Source organism: Conger conger, chromosome 19, assembly GCF_963514075.1.
Source record: "Conger conger chromosome 19, fConCon1.1, whole genome shotgun sequence".
NCBI classification, from domain to species: domain Eukaryota; kingdom Metazoa; phylum Chordata; class Actinopteri; order Anguilliformes; family Congridae; genus Conger; species Conger conger.
Window position 1 is genome coordinate 8,110,799 of NC_083778.1, and position 25,029 is coordinate 8,135,827.

At 46.3% G+C, this 25,029-nt stretch overlaps 2 protein-coding genes across 4 annotated transcripts in view; one reads left to right on the forward strand and one right to left on the reverse strand.

The window, feature by feature from the left end:
* Positions 1-612: 612 nt before the first annotated feature.
* hdac10 (histone deacetylase 10) lies at positions 613-12,739 on the reverse strand. 3 transcript variants are annotated; one of them, XM_061229481.1, is made up of 21 exons: positions 12,667-12,739; positions 12,134-12,215; positions 11,760-11,894; positions 11,565-11,661; positions 10,910-11,007; positions 10,132-10,236; positions 9,410-9,478; positions 9,206-9,332; positions 8,710-8,775; positions 8,446-8,505; positions 7,715-7,804; positions 7,125-7,231; positions 6,986-7,053; positions 6,056-6,263; positions 5,528-5,615; positions 5,096-5,181; positions 3,934-3,990; positions 3,447-3,528; positions 2,894-3,088; positions 2,020-2,179; positions 613-1,742 (listed from the first exon to the last, which is right to left on the reverse strand). In XM_061229481.1, exons 2-21 carry the CDS (start codon positions 12,196-12,198, stop codon positions 1,699-1,701), a joined length of 2,007 nt encoding a protein of 668 aa, XP_061085465.1. In that variant the 5' UTR covers positions 12,199-12,215; positions 12,667-12,739; the 3' UTR covers positions 613-1,698. The 3 variants fall into 3 exon arrangements, with proteins under 3 accessions (XP_061085465.1, XP_061085462.1, XP_061085464.1); XM_061229478.1 differs by having other exon boundaries at positions 2,020-2,182; XM_061229480.1 differs by lacking the exon at positions 12,667-12,739 and adding an exon at positions 12,642-12,661 and having other exon boundaries at positions 2,020-2,182; positions 12,134-12,211.
* Positions 12,740-13,029: 290 nt separating this feature from the next.
* The window catches only part of cfap54 (cilia and flagella associated protein 54), a 46,027-nt gene continuing 34,027 nt past the window's right edge, over positions 13,030-25,029 (forward strand). The window contains exons 1-20 of the mRNA XM_061229849.1: positions 13,030-13,175; positions 13,882-13,987; positions 14,890-15,033; positions 15,329-15,497; positions 15,843-15,901; positions 16,097-16,240; positions 16,652-16,765; positions 16,914-17,015; positions 18,037-18,229; positions 18,523-18,624; positions 18,869-18,981; positions 19,342-19,468; positions 19,618-19,709; positions 20,137-20,274; positions 20,946-21,096; positions 22,111-22,187; positions 23,135-23,263; positions 23,845-23,980; positions 24,294-24,415; positions 24,657-24,821. Coding sequence (XP_061085833.1) covers positions 13,030-13,175; positions 13,882-13,987; positions 14,890-15,033; positions 15,329-15,497; positions 15,843-15,901; positions 16,097-16,240; positions 16,652-16,765; positions 16,914-17,015; positions 18,037-18,229; positions 18,523-18,624; positions 18,869-18,981; positions 19,342-19,468; positions 19,618-19,709; positions 20,137-20,274; positions 20,946-21,096; positions 22,111-22,187; positions 23,135-23,263; positions 23,845-23,980; positions 24,294-24,415; positions 24,657-24,821 — 2,529 coding nt within the window. The remainder of the gene's footprint in view (positions 13,176-13,881; positions 13,988-14,889; positions 15,034-15,328; positions 15,498-15,842; positions 15,902-16,096; positions 16,241-16,651; positions 16,766-16,913; positions 17,016-18,036; positions 18,230-18,522; positions 18,625-18,868; positions 18,982-19,341; positions 19,469-19,617; positions 19,710-20,136; positions 20,275-20,945; positions 21,097-22,110; positions 22,188-23,134; positions 23,264-23,844; positions 23,981-24,293; positions 24,416-24,656; positions 24,822-25,029) is intronic.

Below are 25,029 nucleotides of genomic sequence, written 5' to 3' on the forward strand. Positions count from 1 at the left end.
TGAAATACTGTCATACTTGAATGGTTTTAAGAAATGAAATGTTCACTTTAAGGTTTAGAAATAAAGGGGAGTTGCTGTTGTTCAGTAAGTAAAGAGCTGAATAAAATGGAGGCTGGATCTTGGTGGCGTGTGGGTATTTTTCCTTTAGTTCTCCCCTCCTGCATGCGCCAACCCTCAGTAACGTGCTCATCTTACGGCCCTGCTCACAGTTTGCAGTTGGGAAACACTTTACAAAAAAGTGACAGGGATTGGCATTAACTAACAAAGTTGTTAACATTGTGAACAAATGTAATCGCCACTCCAAGCTGAATAAGATGGAACCACGGGAACGGCTGAGATTGACTCAACTGGCTACGCTGAGTTTCCTTACTGTACTTATTGTAGTCTATGAATGAAATAAGACATTTGAATAAACACACGATTTACTGTTTGAATCATGTTTATTTCACTTCAAAACATTTAACTTAACATTTTAATAAAAACAAAAAAAAACAAAAACAACAAAAAAATGGTACTGAATATAATTACTGGTGTGGATCCTTGTCCAATCGGAAGAGGAGCACTCAGACCAACAACGTGCAAGTGTGTTGACCGCAGCTGCAAATGTGAAAGCAGCCAAAGGAAAAATGGGTATGTATACCTTCAAACTAATTATATCGCATCAGTCTATGGGCAAGAACATAGTCTTAAAGGCTGTTCTCAGCTAAAAACAAGGATGACACACTGGCTTAGATGGTAATATATAATACAGAAACTGAGCAGTGCCTTCCAAACAAGCAAAATGTCAATGTTCTTTGTACATGCTACTTCCTCGTAGGCTATCACTGAACATACAATGAGTCAGAGCCAGGTTGATCAAGGATGGCAAACTGGGGTTGGTTCATCCCTAAACATCTCATTTGTATATGAATTTCCTAAAATAATTTCAGAAATTGTTTGCGTGTGAGAATTTCCTTGCCAAATCATACCAATTTCACTCCTGTAAAGTCATTTGGCTGGTATAGCATAACATGCCTGTCCTGTTGTCCTAGCTCTTGATAAAGATGACATTGGAATATGCATTGGCTTGGGAACCTACAGGAGATTCAATGGTACAAAACTAAATTAATTCATATGAATGTGAAATTGACATCAACAAGTGTCTCAAATGAATGATTGTTCAATATTGAACAATAAAACATCATGTGTGGTCATTTTGATCACCTGTATACTATCAAGGCTAGAAACGCACAAGAGTTCAGGTCCGGGAGTGAAAAAGTACACCCCTAATCCCCTAATGGATGAAAGCGCAGTTCAGAAAATAAATCCTCAGATGTGTCCTCAGATGAACGTTAGTCCCCTCTAAAAAATATTTTGAAGTGAAAATCTGTGTTCTCGGTTTTACAATCCGTACACTCAAGATTGCCGATTGGGTCTTGGGTCAATCCCAGCTGTTTTGAAATGTTGGTGGATGTGGATTGTGTGCATCACAAGAGAGATTTAGAGAGATAATGAAGACAAGATTCTTGTCTTCATTATAATGTCCAATAATTGCTGAGGTGATTCCTTGAAACCGTGATGAACAATCACAATTATTTGCCATGGCTAGAATACACTGTTTTTAGAAAACTAAATATGGCTTTAAACATCCCAGCAGCCGCAGTGTGTGCGTCATCTGATTGGACATATAAAGGTGATGGAGGCAATTGATTGGTCGAGTTAAATGGGTGGCTGGCGTTGGCCTTCTGCACTGCTGCTCCTCGCTGGTTGAGGAAATGCAAGAATTATTATTATGACAGTCCATTACATAACATAATATTTAATATAACGGACACTTTTATCCAAAGCAACGTACAAAAAATTGCATATCAAGGCCATTCGAACAAACTGCAGAACAGGTCTGAGAAACTACAAAGCAGACGGTCTTATCCAGAGTGACTACAGAACAATGAATCGCATCTTACAGTTCTTGGTTGATTAGGAGTACAACTGAAAGGGCAGAGAACAGGGTTCTCGGTTATAGTTTTGGTGGATACCCACCTGCAGTCCTGAGTAGTCCCCACTTGTCCTGTAGCCTGTGCCTTTGTGTCTCCACCTCCTGCACCTCCAGTGGGTCCAGGGCTCCCAGGGGCCCCAGGGAGGGTGTGAGGCCGCCCAGCAGGGAGGAGGCAGTGGCAGCGAGAATCTCCTCTCCGCTCTCCTGCTGGAGAATGTCACAAAATGTCACAAAATGAGACTGCAGCAATATATTTAGCACTCTACAGTTCAGTACTGAAGGTAAGAGTATTTTCTCATTGTATAACAACACTAACGTACACTCAGTGAGCAATTTATGAGGTAGACATGTCCACCAGCTTGTTAACTGCAAGTACTTTACAAATATTTAATCAGCCAATCATATGGCAGCAACTAAATGCATAAGAGCATGCAGACCTGGTTAAACTGCTGATCTCCGAGGATTATCATGCACAACAGGCAGTTTACAGTGACTGGTGCAAAAAACTAAAACATCCAGTTAGCAGCTTAATGAAATGAAAGAGAATCAGAGAAGGGCCAAAGACAGCTCCTCTGGTCTTGGTGTTGGTTTATCTTCTCTAACACAAATGCAGTCTTCACAGGCAAAGCCAAGGCTAAAACCAAGAGTAGACATTCAGAACTATTTAATGTTTAACCAATCAATCAAACAGGAGACATCTGGGCAACAAGAAACACCTCTTACAATACTTTTTCGAATAGCTTCGCTCACCTAAAAATGTAGTCTTCAGATACAAAAGGCGATGTAGTCTAAGTCTAGATAAATAATAAAAGCTGAAATTGTACTCGAAAACAGATGCAGGGTTTATTTCTCCAGAAGTGTCAGTTTCCCATGGGCTCAGACTTGTAGGCATCACCGGCTCAAGTCGGACTGCCTTACCTGTAAGAGGGCCAAGGTTTGTCCCTGTGCCAGACCCTGGAGCAAGGCGGTGAGCTGTGCCCACTGCTCTACCCCCACCACACCTCCTCCACCCCCACCCAGGGCCAGGAGCACCAGGCCGGGGTCGAACCCATACCCCACGGGCAGCACCAGACTCAGGACAGCGTGGACGAACGCAGACGCGATCCTGCCGGTCTGCCGGAGGGAGAGAAAAAGGTAGTGAGTTGAGTTCAGTAACCGTGGAGTCTACCGGCGACTTGCAAGTCACATACCTGGTGGCGTATATACTTCAAAATTGCAGAAATATTTCAACATTTAAAAGCTGGTTTGCATAGCTTTTCAATGACATCGACTTGAGTCAAAACTGAAGATAGAAAACAACCAACTACAATACATTAATTACATTACATTCCATCAATTAACGGCAACTACACACTAACTGACAACTGGTGCCACGCAAATTAAAACCAGAATTACACTAACACAACTTCTGTACTCAGAAGACTTCCCCTGACAACAGTTGGAAACTACAAGGGTAAATGCTGCACAAGACCTTTTCCAGGCACACAGGAACATGGTACTGCGATTTCCTCTTCTCCACTTCTCTGGTGCATATTTGCAGTACCAACACCCTGCTGAAAAGCACATACACACACTTATGTTCAATATCCATCACATCCATCAACATTTAAAATACTGACAAGCTGCTGTGTCTGCAGGTATTTGCTCCAATGCACGACACCAGTGCAGGCTTGGAGCAACAAACCCCACACAAACAACACAACCACACCACATTCAACCACATTCATAATAACACATGCATACAATATGCAACAACATGCGTTCTTCAGCAATCAAACACGAGCGACACAAAACCAGTTACTACCCACAAATGAACTCGAATAAAGACAAATCCCTTCAGCTAATCAACCATACAGCACAAAAATAAATGTCAACCAACAAATGTCTCACCAGAAGAACCACTAAAACACACTGCCTAATTTTTTTATATCTTTTTTTTTAAACAGAAAAATACTCACCCATCATCAGATACCTCCACTGGAACTTCACCCTCCCCAAGAAAAACCAACAAAACTCTGCAAAAAAATAAAATGAATTGTCCACAATTACACACTCCAATCCCTTATTTCTCTCCTCCTTTCTGTTTTTCTGACCCCTAGGGAGAGGAAACATTCCAATCAATCTGTTACCTGCAAGACACCATTCACTCTTAATCAATCAGTTAATGGAGTTAGTGACTAAAGCTTCACAACAATGTCTTCAGTTTATTCCAATGGCCAGCACCATCCCCTCTGTACATTTACCCCAGTACAAATTAAATTCCCCTTGTTCCTTTACAATGATACTAAAAGGCTGTTTGCATTGGCTGATAACTGCGCTCATGAGGGCTAAAGTCCTGCTATGCAAGGTGCAACGTCAGAGCACTGGACCTCAATAACAATACAATAACAAACTGACAGACACAGCCTTTCATGTATTCAGGCTATGTTTTTACAAGAAGAGGGCTTCATCTGAAAAGCCAAATAAAGAAAATGGATGTCGTTTTTTTTTTTCCTTCCTCAGTGAGCACATTATTCGGTATTTTTGACTTTTTGACTTTTTAGACTTATTGGTCCTCTGCTGCAGCAGCCTAACCACTTAGAGGTTTGACGTGTTGTGTGTTCAGAGATGCTCTTCTACATACCACTGTAATGTGTGGTTATTTGTGTTACTGTCACCTTCCTGTCAGCTTTGACCAGTCTGGTCCTTCTCCTCTGATCTCTTTCATTAACTTGTTTCTGAAATGGTGCTCACTCAATGTTTTTGGTTCTCTGAAATCTCTGGAGACTGTGGCACAGGGAAATCCCAGGAGATGAGCAGTTTCTGAGATACTCAAACAACGCTGTCTGGCACCAACAATCATTCCAAGGTCAAAGTCACTTTGATCACATTTCAGACATTTTGTCTGAAAAACAACTGAACCATGTCTGCATGCTTGTATGCGTTTAGTCGCTGCCACATGATTGGCTGATTAAATATGCGCATTAACAAGCTGGTGTACAGGTCTATCTAAGAAAGTGACCACTGAGTGTATATTCAGCATCACCCGCCTACTTCTGATTTACATCATTCTGAAAAGTGAAATGTCTCAAAATTGAAAAGCCAAACAAACCCAGACGAGGGAAAGGATGTCTTCAGTACCTGTCGGTGCCCGAGGCTAGAACCTTCTGGACAACACAGGACACTGCAGAAGGCACATCGGGAACCAGAGCAAGGCCGTTCCGAACCTGTCAACAAACACGCGCGCACACGCACACACACACACACGCACACACGCACACGCACACACACACACACACACACACACACACACGCACACACACACACACACACACACACACACACACACACACACACACACACACACACAGACACACACAGACACACACAGACACACACAGACACACACACACACACACACACACACACACACACAGACACACACAGACACACACAGACACACACAGACACACACCCCAAGAGTTATGATGCTGACACTGACTGTATTCACCAAAAACACATGATTAAAAAATATATATATATATATACATTTATCTGAAAATAAAACCTCACCTTTTTGGTCACTATTTTATCCACGAGTGTAAACACATTCCCAAGAGACGGCAGAAGCCCCTCAACCAACCCTGCAGGATCCATATTCCTAATAAAACACAAAATCTGAGCATCTGGACTGTGTGTGTATGTGTCTGTGTGCGTCTGTGTGCGGGGAATGCCATATCAAAAACATTCTATATTTGGGCCCTTACCCAAAATAAATTGAATGTAAACTCAACATGGTAAATGTTGTTGGCCTTCATCCAAAGCGCTGTACAATTGATGCTTCTCATTCACCCATTCATACACACACTCACACACCGACGGCGATTGGCTGCCATGCAAGGCACCCACACCAGCTCGTCAGGAGCATTTGGGGGTTAGGCGTCTTGCTCAGGGACACTTCGACACAGTCCGGGCGACGGCTCTTACTGCCTGAGCCATGTCGCCCATACATTGTAGTGGCATGTGTATTCAGACCCTTGACTGAGAGCAGAGTGGTATTTCCTGAAATGACATGAGCCCTGAGAGAGACAGCAGACAGACCTCAGGGCTTCCTCCGCCCCCTGGGAGAGTGACCCCGTCTCCCGCGAGCAGGAGTCCGGGAGCCGGGCCCCGGGAGGCACCACCGCGGCCGTTCTGATGGGAGGAGCCGGGCGAGGAGGGGGCTCTGGCCATTGCGCCTCCTCCTCAGCACCCTGGTCCTCCTCCTCCGGCTTACAGAGCTTGGTACTGGGTTCCACTATCAGGCCCACTGGAGGGACGGGGAGAATAAAAACTAATTAACAATTCCAAAATGGCACCCTCACGTATACAAAATGGAGGCAAATGCATGATACAAAACGACATAAATATTTTAGGATTTCTCATTTTCATTCTCATTTCATCAAATAATCTTTGCTGTTTATTTCAGTAAAATAGCCAGTTCCCCTATAAAATTATGTGAACTAATTTCCTCCACAATTGATATTAAATAACACAATCTACCCGAAAAGAAAATACACACACACACACACACACACACACACACACACACACACACACACACACACACACACACACACACACACACACACACACACACACACACACACACACACACACACACACACACACACACACAGGTTGTTCAATAATAAAATTTAATAAAGCTTCTTGAATAAAGATGATTTATCAGTCCAGTCAGAAACATGTGTGAGATATTAGAATTACCATTGAACATTCAAAGTGAAATAAATTATGGCGCTTTAGCATAAAATTAGAAATGGGTAATTTAGAAACCTACTTTGTGTTTTTCATACCCCAACTGTCTCACCATACCCACGCCCCACCGACCCAAAAATAATACTCCAGTTTCATTTTCATCTCATAAAACTATTTAGCTATTTTCCCACTGAAACTTATTTGATATGCAAGTCTTAAAGCATGTTTTGTGTTATTTCACTCGCGCTGACAGGAGGTAATCTCTGACCGTACCTGTGTGTTTGAAACAGGCCCAGTACTGACGATGCGCCGCTCTAACACACTGCACGGACTCCAGCGCACTGTGGAAGAGACCATCATCAGTACGCTTTCACACATTCAGCAGCCCAAAACAAGACCGCCGGGGCCTCACCTCTCGCAGGGCCCGGTCAGACCCCCAGGCCGGGGGGCCGGGTCCCCGAGCAGAGTCTGCACCGTCTGGCAAACGGACTGGGCAAGGGAGGTCAAATTGTATCCACCCTAAACCCCCAAAATCCAGTAATCAAACTTCAAACATCTGTCGTTACCCAACAGTACATCAATAGGTTCCAAATTTCCTTACAGTTTAAAAACAATTTCTTTTTTTTTAAAACACATTCAATTCATTAGACATTTTATATTTAAAAAACTATTACTGACATAATATCTCAATTAAATGGTAGGCATTTCTATCGCGCCTTTATCCAAAGCGCTGTACAATTGATGCTTCTCATTCACCCGTTCATACACACACTCACACACCGACGGCGATTGGCTGCCATGCAAGGCGCCGACCAGCTCGTCAGGAGCATTTGGGGGCTAGGTGTCTTGCTCAGGGACACTTCGACACAGCCCATGCGGGGGATCGAACCGGCAACCCTCCGACTGCCAGACGACTGCGCTTACTGCCTGAGCCATGTCGCCCCAAACCCAAAATTAACACATTTACATTTCAATACATGTTCATTTCAATGAAGATTTTACCTCCAGGATGGCACAGAGCTTCCCCCCTGCCAGGGGCATGAGCAAGTGAGTGAGGTGTGCGAACACATCCGGGGTGGCTCTCATATGACCCTGGGAAACATCACAAGCATCAGAATTACCACCGACGCGGTCATTTCCTTTAACCGGTGACTCCAACAGGCCATTACCTGTAATCTGCATTGATCTGGTCAATACCCTTGCTGTTTAAAGTTACAAAGTGTGCAAAAAAAGCTTTTAGAAATTGAAATATCCTTTTTCTATAGGGAAACATAACACAAAATAAATAACTTAACACTATGTAAAATACATTTTGAATGAATAATAAATAAATACATAAGACCATTAAAACTTGTACTTGGGGTATTCTAGCTGCCAAGCGTGGTATGCTATTTTGTAAATTTTTGTATTCTTCAAGGCATCTGTATGGTCACGCTAGGACTCTGAACCGTACTGTCCTCAAGGGTCTGCCCTCTTCACACTTGTTCCTGTGTTTGAACTGCACTTCGTTGTTTGTCGCTCTGGATAAGAGCGTCTGCTAAATGCCTTGGAATGTAATGTAATGTAAAAAAACTGATTGCAACCTGGCTCATAATTGCACAATCCACAGTGTCATTCAAAACCGTTTCCCAGTAACTTCACAAAACCCTCCAACCAAGTCAACCTCGTGTGACTAACCACCCCTGCCTCCCACCCCCAATTTGACACAGCACAAAACAAAACAATCACCTCACCTCCGGATCTCCGATGGCGGAATCAAATCCAGCCGACACCAAGACCAGCTCTGGGCAGAACTGGAACGGATGTGACAGGGTAAACAACACAACACAGTCCACAGCACCTGAACACAATTCAATCAACTCACAATTCAATCAACTCACCACTGGTCAAAGACAACATTTTAACAATGACATTTCATTTGCATTTCACCCAGATGGGAGAAGATTCTCATCGTGACATGTGTAAACGGCTTCACAAACACACCAAAGGAAACTCACCTCATAGGCCACAGGCAGGAGGACATGAAAGAACGCAGAGAGGTAGTCGCTGTTGTCCATACCAACCTGCGAACAACATCGCATGGCGTTCACATCCATGCAGTGAATGGTGTTACAGCCCATTAAAATATTCCCGCTGTCCAAATACTTATGGACCTCAGGGTTCACTAACAACCTTTGATTCTCAACATTTCTAGCAGGTGAAACTAAAACATTCTTTGATGAAGCTTGTATTCTGAATCATAATTCATTGAAGTATCCTGCATTAAATCGGTTTGGGTTTTACAACTAATATGGATCTTTTAAAATTATTATTTATAAACTAATGCCATATCTCTATCCATATTTGGACAGACACTGTACATAAAATTAATGTCCTTCACGTTCAAAACAATGCGTTTGTGGTATTTCCTCCCCCCATATTATTTCTCAGCCAAACCTAACCGGAAAGTTCTCCCAATGTTCTGGGAAGGTTTTCGTCTGGGAGGCTGCGTACCTTATTCCAGGGCAGGTTGACGTTGAAGCCTGCTCCTCTGGCCTTCCCCACGCAGTCAAAGTCCGAATCGCGCAGGTTGGGCCAGAAGCGCTGGTGCTGGTAGCGGTGCCAGGAGAAGTACAGCACGCTAAAGCGTGCCAGAGAGCAAGGGTCAGCGAGCAACCTACGTGGAGCTTCCCGTAACAAATAGTAACAGCCACTCACCTGGGGTCCTCCTCAAAACAGTACTGCAAGCCCTGTCCGTGATGGATATCCCAATCCACGATCAGCACTCTGCGGTACGAGAGCAGAGAATCTTCATTCAAGCAATTTTACTTCAAATATACAAACTACAAAACGCTACCATAATCCTGATGTAACCCATGTTGGGCCAACCAGCCACAGCATACACTGCCTCTACATTGGTACATAGAGTACTGTGCCCCCCACAAACAAAAACAGACACAGAAACAGACACACACACACACACACACACACACACACAAAGAAACAGACACACACACACACACACACAGACAGACACACACACACAGAAACAGACACAGACACAAACACACACACACACAGAAACAGACACACACAGAAACAGAAACACACACACACACACACACACACAGAAACAGACACACAAATACAGACACAGAAACAGACACACACATACATACACATACACACACAGAAACAGACACACACACACACACACACAGAAACAGACAGACACACACACACACACACACACACAGAAAGACACAGACACACACACACACACACACAAACACACACACACACACAGAAACAGACACACACAGAAACAGAAACAGAGACACACACACACACACACACACACACACACACACACACACACACAGAAACAGACACACAAATACAGACACAGACACACACACACACACACACACACACTGTACCTTTTGACATTGTGGCGTTTCTGAGCATACAGAGTGGCGATGGCCACGTTGTTGAAGATGCAGAATCCGTTGGCTTCGCTCCTCTGGCTGTGGTGCCCGGGGGGCCTGCATGTAAAACCACAAACAACCGTGGAGTAAATAAAACCTCTGAGCGTGGTACGTTCATGACATTCGTCTGCATTTAAACCTCCTGCTCATCGTTTCATGTCAAATCCAACCTGCTGGATGACAGAGCCAAAACAAAAAAAACATATGCTTACAGAACGGTAAATGAAATGTGAATCGTTTCAGAGCTGTACAGTACATTTCGTGTGAATCATTTCAGAGCTGAACTGCATATTTAATGTGAATCATTTCAGAACTGAACGGCACATTGCATGTGAATCATTTCAGAGCTGTAGATTTCATTTGAATCATTTCAGAGCTGAACTGCACATTGCATGTGAATCATTTCAGAACTGTACTGCACATTGCATGTGAATCATTTCGGAGCTGTACTGCACATTGCATGCGAATCATTTCGGAGCTGTACTGCACATTGCATGCGAATCATTTCGGAGCTGTACTGCACATTGCATGTGAATCATTTCGGAGCGGTACTGCACATTACATGCGAATCATTTCGGAGCTGAACGGCACATTGCATGCAAATCATGTCAGAGCAGAACTGCACATTGCATGCGAATCATTTCAGAGCTGAACTGCACATTGCATGTGAATCTTTTCAGAGCTGTAGATTTCATGTGAATGTCTTGCTCAGACAGGGCACAGGACTCACCGGACCAAAGCCACGCCGTTCCTCACCTGCGCAGTCATCACGCTGTCCACCAGCTGCAGCGTGGCCCCGACGGCGAGTTTGGCGCAATGGTAGATGTTCTGGAGCCAAAGCACAGGCGTTACACCAACGCCCACAAGCCACTGCGTTCTCTGAGCAGCGTGACATCATCTGTGACATCATCTGTGCCGTGCAACATTCCATTTGCGTGTTTACTGCAGTGTTCAACTGAACATTTCCTCAAAAAATTGTTTATAAACGAATGCCATATTTGGATCGATACTGCACATGTATTACGTAGATGTATATTGTGAAAACTGCATAGTATAACCACTTCTAAGACATGCTAAGAATGTAATGGTTTTGTGAGTAGGTTATTGTACGTGCCTTTTCATGTCATTGTCATCCTGTGCCAATACATTAAAAGCAGCAAGACATCATACTTCAAAAACACATCAATACATTTTGAAATGTTCAACTGCAACCCCAAGTAAATTAACCGTTGAGATTGACTAATCAATCAAAATAATTGTCAGATTAATCGATGACAAAATAAACGTTGCAGCCCCAACTAAAAGTAATTTATCCATCACTTATTATACGCAAGAAGAATCAATCTCCAAACTGTGGGGGGTTCTCTCCAGTAGGGGGAGCTCACCGGGTGGAAGTACACGTCTCCATACTGCTGGGTGAACGTCATCAGCTCCTCCAGACTCAGGTGGGGAGTCGTCTTCACAGCCTCCAGATACTCCTCACTGTGAGGGGGCAAACCGTGTCAGCAAACAGGATGCTGACCTACCATTCTGTGTGTGTGAGTGTGTGCGTGCGGGGTGGGGTGGGGTCTCCTACTCACCTGTGAGCGAGCAGTATGTCCTGGTCTGTGGCCTCTCTCACAGGGAGGGGGACGCAGCGCTGGGCCAGACCGCGCTGCTGCAGAGCTGCGTAGCTCACCGTGAGCCGCTCTGGAACCTCGATCTTACACGTTGGGCTGTGCAGACATAAACATGCACGCGCATATATATAAATATATACAAACACACACACAGACACACAAACAAACAAACAAATACACACACACGCGGGTAAGTGGGAAATAACTTCTATTTATTGTATAAAATTGCACTTCGTGTAGATTACAGGTCAGTGTGTTTAAGTCTTTTCCACAGAACTTGTGGAATAACATCCACACAAGTGTCATAAGATTTTCAGATCATTAATACAACTTACTCAACCCAAAGAAGCTTGTAGCGGGTCATTTCCTCATCGTAGACCAATGCAGTCCCAGAAGCCATCTCTGAGTGTACACTATCTAAATAAAAACAATAATTAGAACCACCCGTTTGTGATTGGACGAAATACATTTCTACCATGTACTCTTTCCAACCCATGTACATGACAAATGGACTAAGAAATATTACGTTCCAACTTTATATCCGGAGCTACTCCGCCTGAAACAAACTTTAATATTATATAATCCTCTCGAGTCCTCTTCACACTTGTCCCTGTGTTCGATCTGCACTTCATTGCACGTCGCTCTGGATAAGAGCGTCTGCTAAATGCCTTGTAATGTAACGTAATGTAATGTATGCAGTTATAACTAATCAATGCGTCAAAACAATGCAACGGCTGACATACTTTTCACTTTCTCGCTTTGTTTTTTTATATATAGATAAGAATAATTCATCAAACAACCAGTTGGTTAAAATGGTTTGCAAAAAAAACGACAAGTACGCACACAAGAAAAAAACAAGAACATTTACCCCAGTCAGCAAAACGAAAAGTAACATTCCTTCCCCCACGCTTGCGTTCCCGTTTAGTACGCAGCCATATTGTTTGGTCATATGACTACGAGCAGTTTGCTGATTGGCTACATTTACAACTTCGGTTAAAATTTAACTTATTATATTTATCGGAATCTCTTCCGAGAAAAAAAAAAAATAATAATAATAATTGCCACACATATAACCGCGAGAAGCTGGGCAAACCCTCTTCTTCACTTTTGAGTTTGACAACAATCATCGTGCTTCTCCAGTGGTTTGTGTTCGTTGTCATGACAACGGCCTTCGTGTTTAGTTGGTGATGCCTGCTCTTGTTGGATGATCAAAGTAATTTTACAGACAAAAATGGATTCTATGCCAGCCTCGCTTCATGGCAAGACACGCGAGAAGGATCCTGTCGTTTTAGTGTTCAACAACGAAATAAAGGAGTTTAAAGTCTTTATGAAGAAGATTGTTGCTTCCCCAAACCTCGACCAGTCCTTTGCAAAAGGGTAAGAAAGCAGCTTAGCAAGTTAAGAGGTTATGTCAATGTGAAAACAGCAACTAACGAACAACAACGTTTGATACCGATACGATTAGATTTTTTCTGATGATTAGTTTGACTAACAATGTAGTTTGCAACCATAAATTGCTTGCCTTTTCCAGCCAAAAACAGCTGAAAGGTGGATGATGAATGTCTACATGCATTTAAAGTCGAGGTCAGGTCAGGCAGCAGGGATTTTGCCTTTCAATGATGAAGAATAGCGAAATATATGTAAATGGTAAATGGTTGGAATACATGTTTTGGGCAGGGTTGGGCAACATAGGGACCAGGCCAATTGGAGTTGGATAGATTCAGTCACAAAAAAATAAGAATATTTAGAACTATGTTTAACCAAAATGCAAAATGATTTGTCTGCAAGCAGGTGCAACCCAGATAATTACCACTTCTGGGGGGTTGCAGTTTTACATGATTTAGTGTGACAGGTGAAATCAGTTGAGTAACTTCCACCTGCAGACCTGACTGAAACCTAACAATATGTGGACAAATTAAGTTCAAGGACAAAGCAAAGAACCATATTTTAAGGACAGAATTGTGGTTAAATACATTTTCAAGAATGTTTGGCCTATAAACCACAGATTGTATTTAATATTTAGGCATTTCGACAAAAGGAACCAGTTAAATCTAACCATTCTCTCCCTGGATTTTTATGACAGGTCAAAAATGTTGTTTGAAATATGGAATAAGTACAAAGCCCGATTGCCAGTCTTCTATTTTGAAGAGCACTTGCTGCAGACTGCGGATTTTCTCTCCGACATCAAGGTGGGTGTTTTGTCTCAGTAAAACCGAGGGTTCGGTACAATGACTTGACAGTGAGAAGTGTGACCCAAAATGGCTGCCATGGCAATCAAGAAAGAATTACTTATGAATAAGCAATAACATAACAGGCCATTCAGCTCAGCAATGCTCACCTTTTCCTACTCCTAAGTGTACCTACAGCCTAGTTTGCCTAAAAGCTAAATAGAATCTAACACGCTCTCGCTCTGCTAACCAAACTCACCCTGAAGAATCGCCTATAATTCACTTTGTTAATCCCATTAATGAATTTAAAAATAAGAGTACCCTCAGCAGGGGTAAAAGGGGCACAGGTCTGGAGGTGACAGGCTGTTTGTGCAGGTATGGAGGTGACAGGCTGTTTGTGCAGGTATGGAGGTGACAGGCTGTTTGTGCAGGTATGGAGGTGACAGGCTGTTTGTGCAGGTCTGGAGGTGACGGGCTGTTTGTGCAGGTATGGAGGTGACAGGCTGTTTGTGCAGGTATGGAGGTGACAGGCTGTTTGTGCAGGTATGGAGGTGACAGGCTGTTTGTGCAGGTATGGTGGTGACAGGCTGTTTGTGCAGGTCTGGAGGTGACAGGTTGTTTGTGCAGGTATGGAGGTGACAGGCTGTTTGTGCAGGTCTGGAGGTGACAGGCTGTTTGTGCAGGTCTGGAGGTGACTGGCTGTTTGTGCAGGTCTGGAGGTGACAGGCTGTTTGTGCAGGTCTGGAGGTGACAGGTTGTTTGTGCAGGTCTGGAGGTGACAGGCTGTTTGTGCAGGTATGGAGGTGACAGGTTGTTTGTGCAGGTCTGGAGGTGACAGGCTGTTTGTGCAGGTATGGAGGTGACGGGCTGTTTGTGCAGGTCTGGAGGTGACAGGCTGTTTGTGCGGTTCTCCCTCCTCTCAGCTATACAGACTGGCCATCCAGCAGGGCTACGGACGCTACCTGCAGCAGTTCGGTTCCGCAGGCGTAGAGGAGATCAGGGATGTGCAGCACTTCAACAGCACCTTCTTTCCCCAGGGCTTTGGGACTGAAACAACAACACTGACGGTGAGCACCCAGCAGCACAACCAGCTTATGCACCTGACAGCGTGTGCTTGTGTGTCATGACACATATTTAAAGTGTGTGCGTGTGTACGTATGTGTGTGTGTATATGTGTGTGTGTGTCTGTGTAAATGTGTGTGCGTGTATATGTATGTGTGTCTGTATGTGTGTGTGTGTGTGTGTGTGTGTGTGTGTATGTGTGTGTGTGTGTATGTATGTATGTGTGTGTGTGTATGTGTGTGTCTGTATGTGTGTGTGTGTGTGTGTGTGCGCGCGCTTGTGTGCGTGTGTGTGTCTCAGCTCCGTGCTCTGCAGGGTCTCAGCCTGTGCTCCTTCCTGCTGGAGAGGGGCAGGGGGGACCAGTGGGAGGAGAGCCGAGTGCAGAGGCTGCAGCACATCCTCAGCTTCCTGCGCATCATGATGCAGGCGCTGCTGCCCCACGAGAGCCTGTGCTGGATACTCTACAATGGTACCCTGCTGATATCACTCACACACTGCTGCTATCACTGTGACACACACTGCTGATATCACTATAAACACACTGCTGATATCACTCACACACTGCTGATATCACTATAAACACACTGCTGATATCACTGTGACACACACTGCTGCTATCACTGTGACACACTGCTGATATCACTATAAACACACTGCTGATATCACTACTGCACAGTGCTGATATCACTGCTACACACATGCTCATACACACACAGCTTGTATTTGAGTGCACACATTTTGTGCAGGAGTTTGGCTTAACAGTGTCATTGCGCAGTGAAATTAATGTGTGAGGGCGTGTGTGCCTCCCCTGCAGGCTCATTGCAGATCTACAACATCTGCAGATTTCTGATGTCCCTGAATATGTGCTCACAGGTAAGACTGCACACAATCTCTCACCTCGCTTTATTTAGCTCATTTTTAAGGACTCTTTCTATTCAGTTTTTGGAAAAGTGGGAAAGATATTTTAAATAAAGGGATTTTTACAGATTCAAAGTATGTACGTATGTGTATTCGTGTGTGTGTGTGTGTGTATGTGTGTGTGTGTGGGCCCGAATGGTTCTTCTGAAGGCCGTGGAATATCTAGTGTGGGCCTGCGTGTGTTTGGAGACCTCCGTGCCGCTAATGAACGTGAGCTTCCTGACCTGGAGGACCACACTGTACTGCGCTGCCTGCCAGTGCTACTACAGCTGCCAGGCTGGCGTGCAGGCTGAGGTGAGGAAGGGTGGGGCTGACTAACACTGCTGATATCACACACACACACTGCTATCATTAATATACGCTGCAGTTATCACACACACACACTGCTATCATGAATATACGCTGCAGCTACCACAATAAACAGACTACTGATATCACACACACACACGCACTGCTCGCATTAATACACGTGGCTGATATCACCATAAACAGACTACTGATATCACACACACACACACACAGCTCGCATTAATACACACGGCTGATATCACAATACACAGACTACTGATATCACACACACACACACCGCTGATATCACACACTAACACACACACACTGCTGATATCATGGATAAGCACACTGCTATGGCGAGGCTGAGTGGGACCAGAGGCTTATCCACGCTGCCCCGTTCCTGCCACACTGCAGGTGTTCGCACGGAGAGCGCTGGGCAAAGTCAGCGAGCTGGCCAAGCTGCAGGAAATGTGCAGTCCCCCCACGTCCCCTCACACTCAGCAGGCCTTCAAAGAGGCAACGATTAAGGTATCCGTCCGCGTGACACCGGTGGACTGTTATTTATATAATTAACCCTTACTTGCCTGACTGAGAGAGCCCTGCTTCTAATGCATTCTTTAAAAACATCATTATCATTTTGTTTCCTGCTGTGTGTTGATGCGTCTCTGTGGCACAGCTGGCCGTGATGGTGTTTAAGAGGTCCGTGTACGAGCCCCGGAGGAGACCCAAAGGCCTGTTCAGACCCAGGCTGAGGAGCAACCTCAAAGAGGCTAAGACGGTACCCTGCCCCTCCCCGTCTATCCGCTAAACTACCTCCACTGCAACACCTTTCAGAATGAGCTTCAGGCCAGGCGGTGCTGGAGACTCCGGTTCAGGCTTTACATGGTGCTGGAGACTCCAGTCCAGACTTTACATGCTGCTGGAGACTCCAGTCCAGACTGTACCTGGTGCTGGAGACTCCAGTCCAGACTTTACATGGTGCTGGAGACTCCAGTCCAGACTTTACATGGTGCTGGAGACTCCAGTCCAGACTGTACCTGGTGCTGGAGACTCCAGTCCAGACTTTACATGGTGCTGGAGACTCCAGTCCAGACTTTACATGCTGCTGGAGACTCCAGTCCAGACTGTACCTGGTGCTGGAGACTCCAGTCCAGACTTTACATGGTGCTGGAGACTCCAGTCCAGACTTTACATGGTGCTGGAGACTCCAGTCCAGACTGTACATGGTGCTGGAGACTCCAGTCCAGACTTTACATGGTGCTGGAGCCTGCAGTTCAGTGGCTTTTGGGCTGTTGCGCTGTACCTGTTTGTGGGTCATAAGTGGGCTGAGGAGGACTGCAAGACACACATCGAGAATGAAATGCAGTTACACCACATAAATGTGTCAAATTTGTACGACGTTCACATTCTATTTCATGTTTGAGATCATCTTGTCAGTTGGCAGCAAAGGCGGGAAGTCCTGGTTCAGAACGTAAAAATCCTGGTTCAGAACGTAAACGTCCTGGTTCATAACGTAAAAAATCCTGGTTCAGAACATAAAAATCTTGGTTCAGAATGCAAAAGTCCAGGTTCAGAATGCAAAAGTCCTCTCCAGTATTTCACCTGGATTTACTACTGAGGACAATTCTTCAGCGAGGAGGAAGAACTAATGAGTGAAATGAGCTGGCTCAGTTAATGGGTGGAAGAAAGACTTTCACTTTCTGACTTCCACCTGGTTAGTGCCCCTGATGGGCCCCAGACAGTGTTTTGGCTCAGTTTGGGTGCGACCCTCCCTCCCCCACCCCCCCCCCCCCCTGCAGATGCCCTGGCCCCGCTCCCCTACTGAGCGTGCTCTGATGGGGCTGTTCGAGGGCGGGGCCGCCCGCTTCCTGGCCCTGACGGAGGCCCTGTGGGACAGCTCGCGCCGGCCCCTGCAGACCGGGGCCCTCGAGGAGCCAGAACTACAGGAAGTGGCCCTAGAGCTCCTCTCCGCAGGCATCAGCATCCTGGCAGGTACAAACAGCCACAATAGCAGCAGTAATCATAATTATAATAAAGATCATAATGGTAAATGGTCGGCATGTATATAGCACCTTAATCCAAAGCGCCGTACAATTTAGGCTTCTCATTCACCCATTCACACACCAACGGCGATTGGCTGTTGTGCAAAGCACCGACCAGCTCGTCAGGAGCATTTGGGGGTTAGGCGTCTTGCTCAGGGACACTACGACACGCACAGGGCGGGATCGAACCGGCAATCCTCCGACTGCCAGTGTGTGTGTGTGTGTGTGTGTGTGTGTGTGTAGGAGCTGCAGGCTCTGGGGAGGTGAAAAATGAACAGAACCTTCCTGCACACATCAGTGGTATCGCGCCACACTCCTCCTCGCTCCTGGATTTAGCCAAGGCTGGTGAGTGTCTGTCTTACTGGAAGCAGTGCGCCCGATCTCACCGCTGAACTCATCACAAATTCACACCTCCCAGAACGCCGTGTTCACATTCTCATAAGATGCATGCCGATTTAAAACACATGAAAACGTTCCATGTCAAATGACTGACAGTGGGTAAATATGAAAATGGGAATTGCTCAGTTTGCTCACAGGTGTGTGTGTGACGGTATATAATAATAATAATAATATGCATTCGTGCTCTCAGGGGATAACCGGGTGTCGTTGGAGGCTGCGGTGAAGTTCGCGAAACTGCTGTACCAGTACGAGCAGTGGGACGCCTTCTCTCGCCTCTCCAGCGCCCTCCTCGCACTGCTGCAGGTGTGTCACATGACCAGCCTTCCACGCCCTGCCCCAGAGGCCCCGCCCTCCGGGGGGGGGGGGAAACGCGGTCAGCTACACCACTCCTCCTGTCCTCTCACGTCTGCTCCGTTAACCCTTTCAAGAGTGCAGATTTTTGGAATGTTTTTCCGTTTCAAAATTCTTTCAGTGTTCTAGAACTCCTCTGACTTCAATGACCTGCAGTGATTGTTACGTCAGCGTCGGAATGTTCAGTTCAGGACATTCTAATGCTGATTCTTCCATTGGCAGTAGAATGATCAGTTAAGGTGATTCCAATGCTGGGCATTCTAAATCGCGTATTTGTGACCTCTCACCTTTGATTCGCTGGTTGTGTGGCAGGACCTGGAGGAGGAGCCGTGCCAGCGGGCGGTGCTGGACCTCACGCTGCTCATGGCCACGGAGCCCCTGGTTGGCCCACAGAGGCTCAGATACACGCCCAGAGACAGCAGCGTCGACGGGGGGCGTGGTGAGTACTGGGGGTCAGGGGTCACGATGCAACAGAAGTTTGTACACGGGGAAGGAGCCAGGTAACTTGCTTCTGATTACATGCTACTGTACTTAACTGTGGCCATCAGACACCACAGCCATTATGTGTGAGTGTGTGTGTGTACACAGAGAGAGAGCGGCAGCAGGTGATGATGTCAGTGTCCGAGGAGATGCTGGCTCTGGTGGAGACACTGCACAGCGCCGTGTGTGGCTCAGCCCAGGTACTGCCCGTCTTCCAAACACATTAATCTACAGCACTGTGTGTGTGGTACTGCCCTCCTACCAAACACATTCATCTACAGCACTGTGTGTGTGGTACTGCCCTCCTACCAAACACATTCATCTACAGCATTACATTACACTAATGGCATTTTGGCAGACCCTCTTATCCAGAGCGACGTACAGTTGATTAGACTAAGCAGGAGACAATCCTCCCCTGGAGCAACGCAGGGTTAAGGGCCTTGCTCAAGGGCCCGACGGCTGTGCGGATCTTATCGCGGCTCCAGCGGGGGATCGAACCGCCGACCTCGCGTGTCCCAGTCCTTTACCTTAACCGCTACGCTACAGGCCTCCACTCACTCACTGCACCTCACTCTCACCTGTGACCTCAGTCCCATCACCGGCGGGGGGGTCTCTCCCTGTGGACAGGCCGTGCGGCCGGACGCAGACCTGGCGCTGGACGTTGTGCAGCTCCTGTGGCTCAGGTGCCGGGCGGTGTTCCAGAGAGCGCAGGCGGGGCACTGGGACCCCTCCCGCGGACAGGACAGACTGGAGAACCGCGCCAAGGTGCTCCAACGCCAGAACCAGACCCACTTTCACTTTCCCGCACCTCACGGCCCCCTGTCTCACCCTCCATACCCCCATTTCCTGACTGGTACTTCCCCACAGTAAATGGTAAATGGTTGGCATTTATATAGCGCCTTTATCCAAAGCGCTGTACAGTTGATGCTTCTCATTCACCCGTTCATACACACACTCACACGCCGACGGCGATTGGCTGCCATGCGAGGCGCCGACCAGCTCGTCAGGAGCATTCGGGGGTTAGGTGATCTTGCTCAGGGACACTTTGACACAGCCCTCCGACTACCAGACGACTGCTCTTACTGCCTGAGCCATGACACCACCCGTCCCCCTGTTCCTTAAGACAAAATGGAGGACCTGGGCCAAATTGTGATTACGTAATTGTTTTGAATTCAACGACTTTTCTGTGCTCCATTGATTGTGCGTGGTGCAATTGAGCCAACCGAGAGGACCAGAAGGTGGGGTCTGCCCTATTTGAGAGCATTTCATTGGTTCAAAAAGGCCAGACAAGCTCAGTGAAGTGAAGAATAGTATTCAAATCCAAAGCAATGACATACTTGACCCAGGTCTGTTCACAGTTGACCGACCTGGTGAAATGAAACTGGAATGAAGCTGCTCTGTACTCAGACATGTTGTCGGCGGCTGCGTCTCCGCAGTGGGTGCAGGTTCTGAGCGCGCTCAGTGAGGTGGCCCACGCGTGTGAGCTGGGCCTGACGGACCCCGTGGCCGTGGCTGAAATGACCCTGCGTCTGTCGGCCATTTTGGAGAGCGGAGCAGACTGCACAGTCAAGTCTGGGAGGAAGACAGGTAAAGTACACACTATATTACGCACACATAATATCAGGCTAACGCTCAATATTTTACACACACACACGCACACTCACTCACTGAGATACTCAATATCACACAAACACAGTAATACTCAATATTACACACACATAATATAACACTAACACTCACTATTTTACACACACGCACACACACACACACACACACACACTCACACACTGAGATACTCAATATCACACAAACACAGTAATACTCAATATTACACACACATAATATAACACTAACACTCACTATTTTACACACACACACACACACACACACACACACACACTCACACACTGAGATACTCAATATCACACAAACACAGTAATACTCAATATTACACACACATAATATAACACTAACACTCACTATTTTACACACACACACACACACACACACACACACACACTGAGATACTCAATATCACACAAACACAGTAATACTCAATATTACACACACATAATATTACACTAACACTCAATATTTTACACACACACGCACACACTGAGATACTCAATATTACACATATGCACTGAGATACTCAATATTACACACACATAATATAACACTAACACTCACTATTTTACACACACACACACACACACACACTGAGATACTCAATATCACACAAACACAGTACTACTCAATATTACACACACATAATATTACACTAACACTCAATATTTTACACACACACGCACACACTGAGATTCTCAATATTACACATATGCACTGAGATACTCAATATTACACACACACTGGGATACTCAATATTACACACCACAAACACTGAAATACTCAATATCACACACACACACACGCACATATACACACACACACACACTAAGATATTCAATATAACTCACACACTGAGCTACCCATTACACACTGAGATAGTGTTGGCTTTTTGAAAAGAGGTCAGTGTGGTCAGTTTAGACCCTCTGCAGTGTGGAGGCACTGTAGTGACCATGGTACCTGCACCTTCCACAGCCTGCTCTGTTGATACCAGCCTGGCTTCAGCCTCAGCCTCCAGCTTCCTGCAGTCTGACGTCCCGGCTGTGTTTAAGGTAACCCTCACAGCTGAGTTACCGCACAGTCTGACCGTGTTTAAGGTAATCCTCACACAGCTGAGTTACCGCAGTGTGACCGTGTTTAAGGTAATCCTCACACAGCTGAGTTACTGCACAGTCTGACCGTGTTTAAGGTAATCCTCACACAGCTGAGTTACTGCAGTCTGACCGTGTTTAAGGTAATCTTCACACAGCTGAGTTACCGCAGTCTGACCGTGTTTAAGGTAATCCTCACACAGCTGAGTTACTGCAGTGTGACCGTGTTTAAGGTAATCTTCACACAGCTGAGTTACCGCAGTGTGACCGTGTTTAAGGTAATCCTCACACAGCTGAGTTACTGCAGTGTGACCGTGTTTAAGGTAATCCTCACACAGCTGAGTTACCGCACAGTCTGACCGTGTTTAAGGTAATCCTCACAGCTAAGTTACCGCACAGTCTGACCGTGTTTAAGGTAATCCTCACAGCTAAGTTACCGCACAGTCTGACCGTGTTTAAGGTAATCCTCACAGCTAAGTTACCGCACAGTCTGACCGTGTTTAAGGTAATCCTCACATTGAGCCTGATTACAGTTTTTGGGTGCCGTGTTTCGCCGTAAAGTGTGTACATACAGTGTGAGTGTTCCTATGTGTGTGTTCATATGGCATATACGTGTGTGTGTGTGTGCATGTGTATGTGTGTGTGTGTGTGTGTGAGTGTGTGTGTGTGTATGTGTGTGTGTGTGTGTGTGTGTATGTGTGTATATGTGTGTGTATGTGTGTGTGTATGTGTGTGTGTGTGTGTATGTGTGTGTATGTGTGTATGTGTGTGTGTGTATGTGTGTGTGTGTGTGTGTGTGTGTATGTGTGTGTATGTGTATGTGTGTGTGTGTGTGTGTGTGTGTATGTGTGTGTATGTGTGTATGTGTGTGTGTGTGTGTGTGTGTGTGTGTGTGTGTGTGCGCACAGAGGCCCAGGGCGGAGCAGCTGCAGGCGGTGTGGGAGGTGGTGGAGAGGGCCGTGGAGGGCGTGTCTCGCGGTCGGGCTCAGCTCCTCCCCCGTGACACCGCCGCCTTCTGTGACTCCGCCCACCTGCAGGTAACCGCACGCCACACCCAGCCTCGCCTCACCCGCCTCATCGACACACGTCATGTGACTTCCCGAGAGCGACGCGTTTCTGTGAACAACGCCATGTTCCGGCTGGTGGTCATCTTACATAACAGCCCCTTTTCAGTCGGGACTTCAAAATTAATTGGATTACATTACATTACATTATTGGCATTTGGCAGATGCTCTTATCCAGAGCGACGTACAGATGATTAGACTAAGCAGGAGACAATCCTTCCCTGGAGCAATGCAGGGTTAAGGGCCTTGCTCAAGGGCCCAACGGCTGTGTGGATCTTATGGTGGCTACACTGGGATTCGAACCACCGACCTTGCGGGTCCCAGTCCTTTACCTTAACCACTAAGTCCACAGCCACATCAACTAGCTGCTGTTTCTATGATATAGTATGTCCGAAAACCACTGTACGTTTTACTCTTGTTTTTAAAGTCGCCATATGCTGAACGATCGTACACACATATATAGTGTGTAGTATGTAGTATGTGATTTCGGACACCATTGCAATTCGGCAGAAAGCAGTATGGACATGTGACACGTCCCCTTTATGATGTCATAGTCAGGAGGGGAGGAGCCAGAGGGCGTGGCAGGAGGAAGGCAGAAGCCTCAGGACACCTCGTTAATCGCGGACCTTCACCTGGAGCTTCTGGCAGTCCAACACAGAGTCTCCCTCAAGCTTCAGGACGCCTGCCCGGGTGAGTCCTCCAACATCCCAGCATGCCTTGTGGCACAAATCAGGGTCAGTCTGAGGTCCAAGAAGTTATTCTGGCAGGATTGGATCAGATTTTTGTTCACGTGACATCATCACATCAAAGCTCCTCAATTCTGTGCAGGAAACCACAAGTCACCACAAGTCACAAAGCACAGACACACTGGGACGCATAGTGTGTAGTGGTAGAGGTCCACACAGTCTTTCAACACACTAGGAGGTTTTCCACCTCATCTGCTATCTGTAGAGATCCACACAGGGCATTGACGCAGGGCTCTCTCCGTTCTGCGCTGGCCCAGACGGCTCTCTGCCCGATCGGACCGGGAGGAACGGGATCTCCAGGGCCCTGCTCCTCATGCAGAAGGCCCTGCTCACCCAGGAGAAGGACCGCAGCAGCCCGGCCCCCAAGGACCTACTGGAGGTCAGGGCACGGGGACGCCTCGCACACACACCCTGCCGAAATATCCTTCCACCACTGTTCATTACACACACACACACACACACACACACACACACCCAAGTCAAGCAGTAATTAAAATAATAAGTGTTCTTTTGGTGGCTACACTCCTGACGTCAAAACGATTACATATTTAACCCCATGTCTGGGATGTGGCTGTGGCAATGAGCTGAATTTACATAAAACGCTAAATGCTTGATCTCAGGAGGCCGCCCGCCTGGTGGAGAAAGCACAAGAGGAGGAGAGAAGGCTGGCCAATGGCAGGGCCAGGAGGAGTGAGACGGACAGCGTGCCCCCGCCCCCCGTCCTGCTGTCCCGCACACACCAGGCCATGAGCTTCACCCCTGCGCCCTACTCCCCAGACCAGCAGGTGCTCTCACGAAGGGACGTCCGATTTTTAATAGTATCATAAAAAAATCTGTAAAGCTCTTAACACTGTGTGACCTAAATAACTGGAGTGATATTGGCATAGCATGTTAGCATAGCATGTTAGCTTAGGATATTTGCATAGCATGTTAGCATAGCATGTTAGCTTAGGATATTTGCATAGCATGTTAGCATAGCATATTAGCATATCA

Bases quoted from the DNA above. Each gene is read 5' to 3' on its own strand.
- hdac10 (XM_061229478.1), bottom strand. From the start codon at position 12,198: ATGGCTTCTGGGACTGCATTGGTCTACGATGAGGAAATGACCCGCTAC. The intron at 10,237-10,909 runs GTGAGTCCTGTG...TTTTACATGCAG, and splicing joins AACGGCGTGGCTTTGGTCCG to GCCCCCCGGGCACCACAGCC. The intron at 8,506-8,709 runs GTGAGTTTCCTT...CATCCGTTCCAG, and splicing joins TCCTGCCTGTGGCCTATGAG to TTCTGCCCAGAGCTGGTCTT.